Source organism: Schistocerca gregaria, chromosome 2, assembly GCF_023897955.1.
Source record: "Schistocerca gregaria isolate iqSchGreg1 chromosome 2, iqSchGreg1.2, whole genome shotgun sequence".
NCBI lineage: Eukaryota > Metazoa > Arthropoda > Insecta > Orthoptera > Acrididae > Schistocerca > Schistocerca gregaria.
The window spans coordinates 33,830,964-33,843,275 of record NC_064921.1 but is presented as its reverse complement, the minus strand read 5'-3'; the positions used below and the strand labels follow the sequence as shown (position 1 = coordinate 33,843,275).

Here is a 12,312-nt window from a genome sequence, read left to right as displayed (position 1 = left end):
ATTATGAATTTTTAACATGAATATTAAGACGGGGTTGTGGAGACCAGTAATGTAAGGTTGTTCCATATTTATAACCATTTGCATTTCTATCAATATTACGTTAATTCTTCACTGGACTTTCTTTCTTACAAACATCATTATACAAATCATGAAAGCAAAATTACAATCTGAGAATGACCAACAAATAGAAAATGAAATATCTGTCCTCTAGGAAGTGTAAAAATACCTGAAACAATACAAAATCAGCCATGCTGGCAGCAAGGCGACCCACACTTCGTCTTCCGGAACCTCCGACACCAACAAGGAGTAGGTGACCACTGTCCTGCTGCAAGACTCGACTCACTCTTGATATGTGCTCAATGGCAAACTTAAACAGTACCAATGGCATTGGAGTCTGTGACATAATATTGTACTGTTCCAGATAGTACACCATCTTCTTAGTAAGAAGTTGAAGGTCCTTCACCTACAAATAACACTCACACTAAGGTTTTAATTTTTACAAGTCACAGCTAAACAAACAAAAATTGACAAATTACTCACATTACACCAATTTAAATACAATGGTTAAACAATTAATTACTACTCTAATTCCTGCTGTTGTGTTGTCATACACACCCAAAATACACAAGTAAATGGTGAAGCTACACAGGGAAAGTTATTTACTTTATTGCACATTTTCAGTCTTATGTACTAGTGAGATACGCGATACACTAGTGAGAGATAAGGCTTTATACTAAAAAAAAAAAAAAAAATCACTGAGTGAACATAAAAGCTTCACATCTTTATAAATTCGTCTTAAATAGAGGTCCCAGGACCAGACAAATGTTTGCACAATTCTGGTTAGACAAATATACTCTGGCAGCCTATTCTACTAACCATAGGTCTATATTAATGGAATGAGATGAAGATAAAACCACAATTTTTGCCTAAATTGGAATAATATTCATTTGATGCAATCTATGTTGTCACAAGTTTAGGAAAAGAGAACAGCATGGAAATTAATGTATGATGAATTTCAGATACAAAACAATTCAAGTTTTATGGGCTCTAACTGAGTAATTTTCTAAATAGATCATTTGTTGCCAATTACACAACTGAGTTGATATACTGAACACATTATAAACTTGCTTACAAAAATAAGCAAAAGACCAGCATATGCAGAGCAAAGGAATATGTGAGATTACCCTTATAGACCTCGATATGGCACATTTTCCCTTCTACTCAATGACACTTTCTTCCTCATAATTTTCTTAAAGTATATCATTTATTTGAGCCCTTTCACTCATTTCTATTATCTACCTTTGCTTCTACCGACTTTCCTATCCCACTGTTCTTCTCTAATATTCCTCTCCAAATTTCCTCTAAGTATTCATTCTTTTCCATATTCTCTATTATTGTTCTAATCTGAGTATTTCCCATCATCTTTTTAAGATTTAGGGAGTCTTTCACTCACGGATCACAATCTACAACAGATTTCTTGTTTTTACCTTTGTAAAATTTTCTTAGACTGAAATGTTTGCAAACAGTTCCACTTCTAGTACCTTGTATTCTTCTACGAGGGCTAGGCCGAAAGTTTTTAGCAGCCCGTAAACCATAAGGCGGAGGACAATGGGGTTGTTTTCATTCGAAAGAGCAATGCTTTTTGAACTTGGGACATGCGTGCGCAGCCCCTGGCTAGCGGTAATCCCCCCACAGAGCGGTAAGAAAGCACAGGCTGTGCTGAGTCAGAGACGGTGCAGGATGGAGCTGTCGCACTGCGACTTTCTCGCGCCATGATTTTTCACGACTATAAAAAGGGTTTAAGTGCCGAAGAATGCCGTTCTTCTTTGCTGCATGTTTTTGGTGAAGCTTCCCCTTCTAGGGCCACAGTTGAAAATTGGTTTTCGAGGGGTCGGCAGTCAATTGAAGATGAACCTCGTTCCGGTCGGTTGGCAACAGCTGTGACTCCTGAAAACATTGATGCTGTGAGGAAAATGATCAAAGAAGATCCACATCTTACATTTTATGACATCGAAGAGACCCTAAATATTGGATCAACAGCAACACAGACCATCGTTCATAGTCACTTGGGCCTTATTAAGAGATGTGCCCTTTGGATGCCACATTCTCTCACAGAAAGCCAAAAGGAGACTAGAGTGGACTGGTGTCATTGCATGCTTGAAAAATTCAATGGAGGGAAGTCCCAAGACACTTACAATATCGTCACAGGTGATGAAACATGGGTCTACCATTATGATCGTGAAATGAAGAGACAGTCTTCTGTGTGGTGCTTTCCAGGGGAGGAACCACCCACAAAAGTTCGAGGAAGTCAGAGCTCTGGAAAAAAGATTGTGGCAACTTTTTTCACAAAGATCGGGCATCTCACATCTGTGACCTTGGACACACATCGTACAGTCAATGCTGAATGGTAAGTGAACGACTGTCTTCCAAAAGTCATCACCACATGGATGTCACAGCATCCCAAGTCCAAGAGTGGCCACCTTCTACTGCATCACGACAATGCATATGTACACAGGGCGGCCAGAATGATGGATTTCCTGGAGAAGGAAAAAGTGCGAGTGTTACCCCAGCCCCCCTATTCACCTGACCTTGCCCTCTGTGACTTCTTTCTGTTCCCTAAGGCTAAGGAAAAAATTTGAGGCAGCGGTTTTCATCAGATGAAGATCAGATGAAGAGGCCATTGCAGTGTACAAGAGTGCACTAAGTGACATCCCAAAAGAAGCTTGGACTGACACATTTTCTAAATGGTTTCAGAGAGTGGAAAAACGTATACATGCTAATAGAGAATATTTTGAAAAGTTGTAAACGTTTTTTTGCAAATAAATTTTTTTTCACACATTCTGGTAAAAACTTTCGGCATAGCCGTCGTATTACTCCATGATGTGTCTAGGCAAGTTCAAGTTTGTGAAAATATTTTTGATGGGCCATTTACAATTTTCATCTGAACTATTTAGTTCCCCTACCCATATTTCCAAACAATGGAAAGTCCAGGGTAGAATAACAACAACAACATTATAAAAAGGATAGATTGCTACTCATACAGATGAGATAATGACTCTCTCTCTCTCTCTGTGGCCAAACTCAGATAAAAACAAATTGAAAGGCGATGATCGTGGGTCACAGGATGGTTGGTGGTTATGCCTGAAGAGAAGGGGGAACAGCAGGTGCAACTGAATCATAGATACGAATGTGCAGTGTCTGTCCAAAAGAACACACACCACACAGAATCTGCAGTTGCAAAACATTATGTAAATTAAAGGAGGATCACTGCTGTCAGTTGCAGTGGGACATTATGAGGAATCAGTGGCAATGAGTGAAAATGTGTTCTGAACCAGGTTACAAACCCAATATCTCCTGATTATTAGGAAGGTGCAGTAAACACTGCACCATCCAGGGACAGTATTATCACAACTGCATGGACTATCTCAGCATGCCTCACGGCCGATTCACACTCCCTTACAATAACATATAATGTTTCACAGCTGCACATTCTGTGTTGTGTCTGTTCTTTTAGACAGGCACCACACTTTCACATGATTGATAAGCCTATCTGGGCAATGGATCTCCTTTCTTCGAGAGCAAGTGCACACATATGTCTGACCTCCTGTGGGAATCTCTGAGTAGCGAACAGGAGTGTAGTGGACCGGGACTGGGGATAGGTGTCACTCTGTGGGAGTGTGAATTGGCCATGAAGTGTGCCAAGATAGTCCATGGAGTTGTGACAATGCTGTGTCCCAGATGGTGCAATGGTTATCGCAATTGCCTTGTAACAAGGCAATACCAGGTTTGAATCCTGATCCAGTACATATAATCTAAGTGAATCACCTAAGGTTAGAATGTGTATGCTGGAATAAAGGAAGAGAGAGAGGTAGACAGGGACAGTTGGTAAGGTCAAGGTTCAACAAGCTGGTGTGGTACAGGAACATACAGAAAATAGCATGCAAAAACATGCAAGAGTGAGGAAGGAAGTGTGATCAATTTCAAGGTCTAGGAATAATTATATCGACAGGAAGAATGTGGGACAAGAGGTGCTGCACCAACCATTTGAATTGTTACATAGGCGTGTGGCATGGATGAGACCCTAACCACAGTGTGTCTCATAAGTCAAAGTATGTGTGGTTTGGAATGTGACGGATAAAACAATGGAAAGGACAGAGAGAAATGGACAAGCAATGAGTAAAGTAATGTATTAGATAACAGCACTGGGTTGGGTGATGGAAGAAATGCCATCAGGCAGAATCAACCAAGGAAAAGTCCAGGATGGAATAACAACAATATTATGAAAAGAATTGATTCTTACTTCCCACAAAAGAGACGATATCGAACTGCAGACAGGCCACAGATTGTCAAATGAAGGGTAGTGGTTTGAAGGGCAGAGGGAAAAAAGTGCCAAGGCAAGCACCAAGGGAGAAAAACCTCTGTGGTAGTTAGGTCAGGTAGTACGAGCAGTAGAGGAAACTTGCTGACTGCGATACGTCATGCAAGGATGGGTTTAGGTAGCAGTGGGTATCATGCAAGAGGATACCATGTCAAGCTATATGTTCGTCATAAGAGATCAGTCTGCGATAGTGCTACAGAACGGTGTGCTGCAGTTCAGATTGTTAGAGCTGCCTGTCATGCTGCACCAGTGGTGAGCCGTCATGGGGGATGGCCCAGGTTGCCCATCAGTGGCATGTGGGCAGTGGGAGCTGTCTTCTCTCCTTACAGTTGCATTTTCATTCGGTGGCACTTACAGTGCCATTGTCATGGCTTCTCGGTTTGCACCTTGTCTCCAGCAGAGCTGTCACTGGTGAAAGCCAGGCAGCCTTGCCAGTTTTCCACATGTGACCCATCACAGTCAGCACAAGCTGGCGCCTCTTTTAGTCGTCTGTTACAGACATGAGTGTCATGTGCAACGGTGCACTTTACGCACCATGGTGAGTTGCGGCAGTATTTTGCCACATGCCCTTCAGCATAGCACCTGAAGCACTGTGGCTTACAGTCCATGCCTAGGGGGAGAGCTTCAGTGATCACAGGAAAGACTAAGAGTTTCCTTATTCCGAAAATGTCACTGCCATCCGTCACAGTTCCCACTACAATGATGTACAGCAGCGGCCTCTTATTTGCCTGGTTGTGCAGCTTAGTAGTTGCACACCAGAATCCGGCACGTGACAGACCATCTTGGACTGTCTTTTCATGACAGATCCAAGGCAGCCCTCTGATCAGGGCCATCTACATCTACATGGATACTCTGAAAATCACATTTAAGTGCCTGGCAGAGGTTTCATTGAACCACCTTCACAATTCTCTATTATTCCAATCTTGTAGAGCACACGCAAAGAATGAACACCTATATCTTTCCGCACGAGCTCTGATTTCCCGTATTTTATCGTGGTTATCATTCCACCCTATGTAGATCGGTTTCAACAAAATATTTTTGCATTCGGAGGAAAAAGTTGGTGATTGAAATTTCGTGAGAAGATTCCGTCGCAATGAAAACGCATTTCTTTTAATGATTTCCAGCCCAAGTCCTGTATCATTTCTGTGACACTCTCTTGCATATTTCGCAAAAATACAAAACATGCTGCCTTTATTTGAACTTTTTCGAAGTACTCCAGCAGTGCTATCTGGTAATGATCCCACACTGCGCAGCAGTGTTATAAAAGAGGACGGACAAGCGTAGTGTAGGCAGTCTCCTTAGTAGGTCTGTCACATTTTCTAAGTGTCCCGCCAATAAAACGCAGTCTTTGGTTAGCCTTCCCCACATCATTTCCTATGCGTTCTTTCCAATGTAAGTTGTTTATAATTGTAATACCTAGGTATTTAGTTGAATTTACGGTTTTTAGATTAGACTGATTTATCGTGTAACCGAAGTTTAACGAGTTCATTTTAGCACTCATCTGGATGACCCCACACTTTTAGTTATTTCGGGTCAACTGCCACTTTTTGCACCATTCAGATATTTTTTCTAAATCGTTTCGCAGTTTGTTTTGATCTTCTGATGACTTTATTAGTCAATAAACGACAGCGTCATCTGCAAACAATTGAAGACAGCTGCTCAGATTGTCACCCAAATCATTTATATAGATAAGGAACAGCAAAGGGTCTATAACACTATCTTGGGGAATGCCTGAAATCACTGCTGTTTTACTCGATGACTTTCTGTCAATTACCACGAACTGTGACCTCTATGACAGGAAAGCGCAAATCCAGTCACATAAATGAGACGATTTTCCATGAGCACGCAATTTCACTACGAGCTGCTTATGTGGTACAGTGTCAAAAGCTTTCTGGAAATCCAGGAATAGAGAATCGATCTGAAATCCCTTGTCAATAGCTCTCAGCACTTCATGTGAATAAAGAGCTAGTTGTATTTCACAGGAACGATGTTTTCTAAACCTATGTTGACTGTATGTCAATAGACCATTTCCTTCCAGGTAATTCATAATGTTTGAACACAATATATGTTCTAAAATCCTGCTGCATATTGACATTAACGATATGGGCCTGTAATTTAGTGGATTATCCTTCATTCTCGTGCTGATTTGGCACGGTTGTCTTCTCCACAGTAGGTAGATGAACAATGTGGGTGGCCACAGTGCTCTTCACTGTGCGTCAGTCAGCTACGCTTGCTGCCTACAGCTGGATGATGGCGTCTTAGCCAAGGGACTCTGCTACTACTTCTTCCCTTCAGCAGCTGGTTATGACATCATATATCTCTGTCCACAACCATCTGCTGCACTGAATGTACAGAGGGGGAACAGTTACACGATGCTCTTCGTGCTTCTGTTGCACATTCCTGCAGGGTTGTTGTGTCGAAGGCTTCTTCTCTGCGTCTACTTTCTACTTCTGCCTGCTTCTGCCCATTCTGTGACGCAAAGACACGACAATTTTGCTGTGTCGTAATAACGATGGATGACAATTTGATTAGCGACACATCACAGTCCGAGTACAGCTTCACAGTTCTTCTACAGCAGTGATGCGCGTGCCTCCACTGCTTGAGTGCAACTGCTTACCCTATCCCATCAGGGCCTGGGGCACCTGTGAAAGAAGGCATGTCATACACTAATTCTCTGGCAAACACTACACAGCTTTTTATGTCAGTATAACTACCAACAAGCTGTCCGACAGGATGAAAGGCCAACAGCAAACTGTTGTCAAGTACAAAGTTGACCGCCAGGTGGTACAACATGCAGCAGTGGCCACTTCACAACTTGGGTGGTCTGGATTTTTCTTTCCACCACCAGCTATGAACTATGCACATAGGAGTTATCCTTCCAACACAGCCTTTACTCGCATAATTGTCCTGGTCTCAATCACTCTGTAAACCTTCTATGTTCACATCTTCCATCCAAAAGTTTCTCCTTCCTCTGACCCATCACCTCCCTCCCAGTTTATGTGCCCATGTCATCTGCAGCATGTGCCACTGCTCACCGGCCCATATAATAGTGCATCACACACCTAGTCCTTACACCTGTCTCATATTCCTAGCCAGCAAAGCGACAGCCTCTCTCTAAGCCATTTGCTGAATACCCCCAACCCCTCTGCCTGCCTTCCACCACCCACTACCAACTCCGTCTGACACTGCCTGCAGCACAAACAACCCATCAACTGAAATACAGCAGTGGCATTGTTAGTGCAGCCAGCACCAGACAGGTTCATGTGTGTGTGTGTGTGTGTGTGTGTGTGTGTGTGTGTGAGAAGAGGGGGGGGGGGGGGGGTGTATGCATGCACACTTTATCTCGTAAAAGGTTGAATCTGAAAAGCAGCACGTTTTCTTTCTTTTGTGCACCTATCAGCAACTCAACATTTCTGCTTTTTGATGAGTGCTTTCTTTTCATCGAAAATCTCATGGTTTTCATGTTTATCTGTTGCCTGCTGTTCACTAAAAAATAAATTTTATTTTTATATTTGTGTTTGGTTCTTTCATATTAGAAAACACATTAAAAAGTTTTGAATAACATTGTACTGATCCACGAAGTAAATATACCTCATCATAAATTTTTGGGTCTGCGTCAGGTTCCATGTAATTACCAAAAAAGAGATTCCGCAAATGTTCATCTGTCAGATCAGTCTCTCCTTCTGGAATTAGGGATGCACAGACTTGGTGCATGTGCTGTCTGAAGTTATTGTAGAGTGAATTCCTGACAATTCCAAACAGCTTTTTCCTGTAAATAAAACAATTGTTAAAGATATTAGTTGTCTTAAATATGAAAGCAGAAATCACATTCTACACAAAAAACAGTTTTCTTAAATTCATCAGGACAGTCTTACCGAGTTACAAATAACGGTTTATTCTGTAACTTCTTGTGTATGCACTATCATTCTCAATCTGTACTAATTTCATTGTTAACTTTTCACAATTTATCATAAATGTATAAATTCTGAAGGGAAAAAAATATTACTTGGCACTACAAGTACTATGAACAAGTGAGAGAAGGTAAGATATTTGAATTAATTCAAATTAAAATCTATCTTAATTCCTCCTAGTCTCAACGTCATGCTAATATACAAAACAACAATGAAGGAAAAACAATTTTTTTCAGTAGAGTACACCAACTTATATTTGGCATAGTGAATTGATTTGCCAGAGTCATGAGATATAATCAGCTCCAATGGTATCAGTGTGTATATTAGCATCAACAACAACACTCACATAGAACATGGCCAATGTAATACTACCCCATTCAAAAGCATCCTTTTCATGGATACTCCATAGAGGGCAACAGGTTGTTAGCTCACAATGACAACCCAACTTTTGTTACTGATTAAGACTCGCAGGTGAACAAAACAGTCTTACTCTGATCTGCAGCACTGTCTCAGCATGCATACTGCAAATGTTCCCAAAGATGAAGAGCTGTTTGATTAACTTATAGTGCATAAAAACAGCTAGTATCAATTGTCATAGACCTTGGCAATGTCTTCTGACTGTTGAACATGTGATAATATGTTATTGTCCCAGCTTATGAGCAGAGTGACAATCAGTTAGGGATCTGATGACTTTTGATTAAGGCTTATTGGACTGGCTATCCCAATGTCTTCTCCCCCTCACTACAACAACTACCACCTGTATTAACAACTCATCTACTTTCCTAGGTGGCTGTTCTTCTACATTCTTCAGTCTCTCTATTTATATACCAACCCATTTCCTTAATATTTTCTATTTAATTTCTTTTTTCTTCTTTTAGTAACAAGCAAAACGAAATAAATGGGGTTTTAAAAATGTCAGAAGGAAGGTTACAATATTTATGCATAATAAAACAGGTGAGTTTATTTTCGATTTCAGCACAAATGACACTGTCTTGTTGATTAACTGAACAATGTCCAAGTTCTAGCAGTCATGTGCCTTTAAGTGGGTGAGGGCAGTCACCATACACATTACATGTGGAAAGGTCATTTCCAGTTGAACTGCACCAAAAATATACGAACAATTTGGAGATGTTGATATAATATGAACTAGAAAATTTTCTGTCCAATAGTAAGACAACAGAGGGTGATTAACTGGTTTATTTGTGAAGGGTGCAAGTAATTACACACAAAATCAGTGCATACTTCATTGCCTTCAATGTAAGTTAGTAGCACCTGTTGTCAGGCTGTATTATCATTTTGACAATTATTAAGGCTACCGTGAATTGTTACAGTGTAAAAGTTTAGTTTGGAAAAGCAATATAGCAATCTCAAACATCAATGTGAAATTGGAAATGTAACTGCTAAAATGTGGTTGGTTACAGGTATAGTTAGAAAGTGTGTTACTTATGAACTCAACAAAAAAAGTAAATTGTATGAATTGTTAACCATTCTAAAGAACTCACTTAAAATTGAAGAACTTCAAGATTTGTACAGAAAGTGATATGTTTTTATTTTCAAAACAGGACTAGATTTTATACAAAGCATGTTCTCTCCATTCACCATCCAATACTTGTGTATAATTTCCACACAGAAAATTAAGTATAAAAAAAAAATACAGTAGGATGAAGGTAACAGTACATCCCACAATGTGGTTGGCATGTATCTATTATTTCTTAGAACTGAACAATAGTACATGTGTCTGCAGCTCATGGTCTCGTGGACGTGTTCTCGCTTAGGTCTGGAATTTGTACAGGCACTGATAACCATGCAGTTGAGTACCCCACAAACCAAACATCACCATCATCATCATCATCATCATTATCAATAGTACATGTATGCTAGACAAAGAAATAGTAATCTCAACTCTAAATTTACTGCGTGGAATAAATTGTATGGTTAAATCTGTCAAATGGGAAGATGTTTAGGACAGGTTTGTATCTAAGTCCTTTACAACAATATGAGCCATGAGTGAAGGCACAGAGGCAGGATGAGGATGGATGAGGATATGGTGTACATCAGGTGAGTGGCAGAAAACCACTGCAGGAGGGCTGTGAACGATAGTGCAGAGAATATTCCAGAATTCGAGTCAAGAACAGCTGCCAACATGAGTAACTTAGAAGTAGATATCCTTGGAGAAGTGAAGTGACTTAAGTCACTTAATAAAAGGTTCAGAGTATACCAATGCAATAGCTCCATACTTTACAATCATATACAACCAATCATTTGGTGAAAGATCTTTGCCAAAGACTGGAAAGTTGCACAGTTTACACCAATATACAAGAAAGGTACTAAATTACAGGCCCATATCATTAATATTTATAGATTTCCAAAAGGATTTTGACACTGTACCTCACAAGTGGCTTGTAGTCAAACTGCGTGCTTACGGTATATATTCTCAGTTACATGATTGGCTTCTGATCTGCTGTCAGAGAGCTCACATTGTAGTAACTGAGTGAAAGTCATTGAGTAAAACAGAAGTGATTTTTGGCATTCCCCAAGGTAGCATTATAGGCTCTTTGCTTTTTCTTATCCATATAAATGATTTGGGAGACAACCTGAGCAGCTGTCTCGGGTTGTTTGCAGATCATGATATCGTTTAACACCCAGTAAAGTCATCAGAAGCTCAAAACAAATTGCAAAATGATTTAGAAAAGATATCTGCATGGGGTGAAAATTGACAATTGACCCTAAATAATGAAAAGTGTGGTTCATCCACATGAGTGCCAAAAGAATCCGTTAAACTTCGGTTACACGATAAATCAGTCAAATCTTAGGGCTGTAAATTCAACTAAATACTTAGGAAATGCAATTAAGAACAACTTAAATTGGAAGGAACACATAGAGAATGATGAGGGGAAGGGTAACCAAAGACTGCATTTTATTGGCAGGACACTTAGACGATGCAACAGTTCTACTAAAGAGCCTGCCTGCACTTTCCTTATCCATCCTCTTTTGGAGCACTGCTGCACAGTGTGGGATCCTTAACAGATATGATTAACAGGGTACAATGAGAAAGTTTGAAGAAGAGCAGCACACTTTGTATTATTGAGAAATGGGAAAGAAAGTGTCACTGACGTGATAATTTGGGATGGACATCATTTAAAAAAGGGATTTTTCATTGTGGCAGAATCTTCTCACAAGATTTCATTCAGCAACTTTCTCTCCCAAATGTACAAACATTTTGTTGATGCTTACCTACAAAGGGAGAAACAATCATCAAAATAAAATAAGGGAAATCAAAGCTCTTTTTGTTTTCTATTTTTCCCCCAGTGCACTGTCAGAGATTGGAATAATTGAGAATTGTGAAGATGGTTCAATGACCCCTCTGCCAGGCACTGATTTGCGGATTATTTATGTAGATGTAGATATTTCACATTTGAGGGTATGAGAGGTAGTCAAAATCTGGCACAGAATGAGATTGAGATGCTCCAGTCATGGGTGGCACTGAGTCACAAAGGGGTACCCACTGACTGTGGGTATGTGAAGGACGGTATCTGACTGGGGAGACAACGTACAGGAGATGTGTTTTTGGACAAGGTGGGAAGGGAAATTTCAGTTACTCCCACTGCCTCCCAGCCCATCACATTCCCTCACACTTTCCCTGCTATACCTTGCCCTGCCCATCACACACCCCTTCTACACCCTCATTGCCTGTCCCAGTCAAGCTTCCTACACACTATACTGGGGTCACACTGCCCAGAGATGAGAGCATCCATGTAATGTATGGATGGAGGTTTCTTTATCCCAGGAAGGACTTTGTCCTAAAGCTGACTAATAACAACAGTAGAAACAAATATCGAACATTCAGGATGGAATGTAACAATATTGAAGAGGATGGGTGCTACTCAGCATATAACATAGATGCTGACTCGCAAATAGGCACAACAAAAAGGCTATTGGAAAGTCAGCTTTTAGCCAATAAGACCTTCGTCAAGAATAGACAACACATACACGCACACACTCAGCTCACACACACATGATGAC

At 40.4% G+C, this 12,312-nt stretch overlaps 1 protein-coding gene across 1 annotated transcript in view; it reads right to left on the bottom strand.

Moving 5' to 3' along the window:
- LOC126336262 (dynein axonemal heavy chain 3) overlaps positions 1–12,312 on the bottom strand; it is a 1,127,841-nt gene that overhangs the window by 443,000 nt on the left and 672,529 nt on the right. The window contains exons 39-40 of the mRNA XM_049999758.1: positions 7,970–8,147; positions 227–463 (exon numbers count right to left, since the gene is read on the bottom strand). Coding sequence (XP_049855715.1) covers positions 227–463; positions 7,970–8,147 — 415 coding nt within the window. The remainder of the gene's footprint in view (positions 1–226; positions 464–7,969; positions 8,148–12,312) is intronic.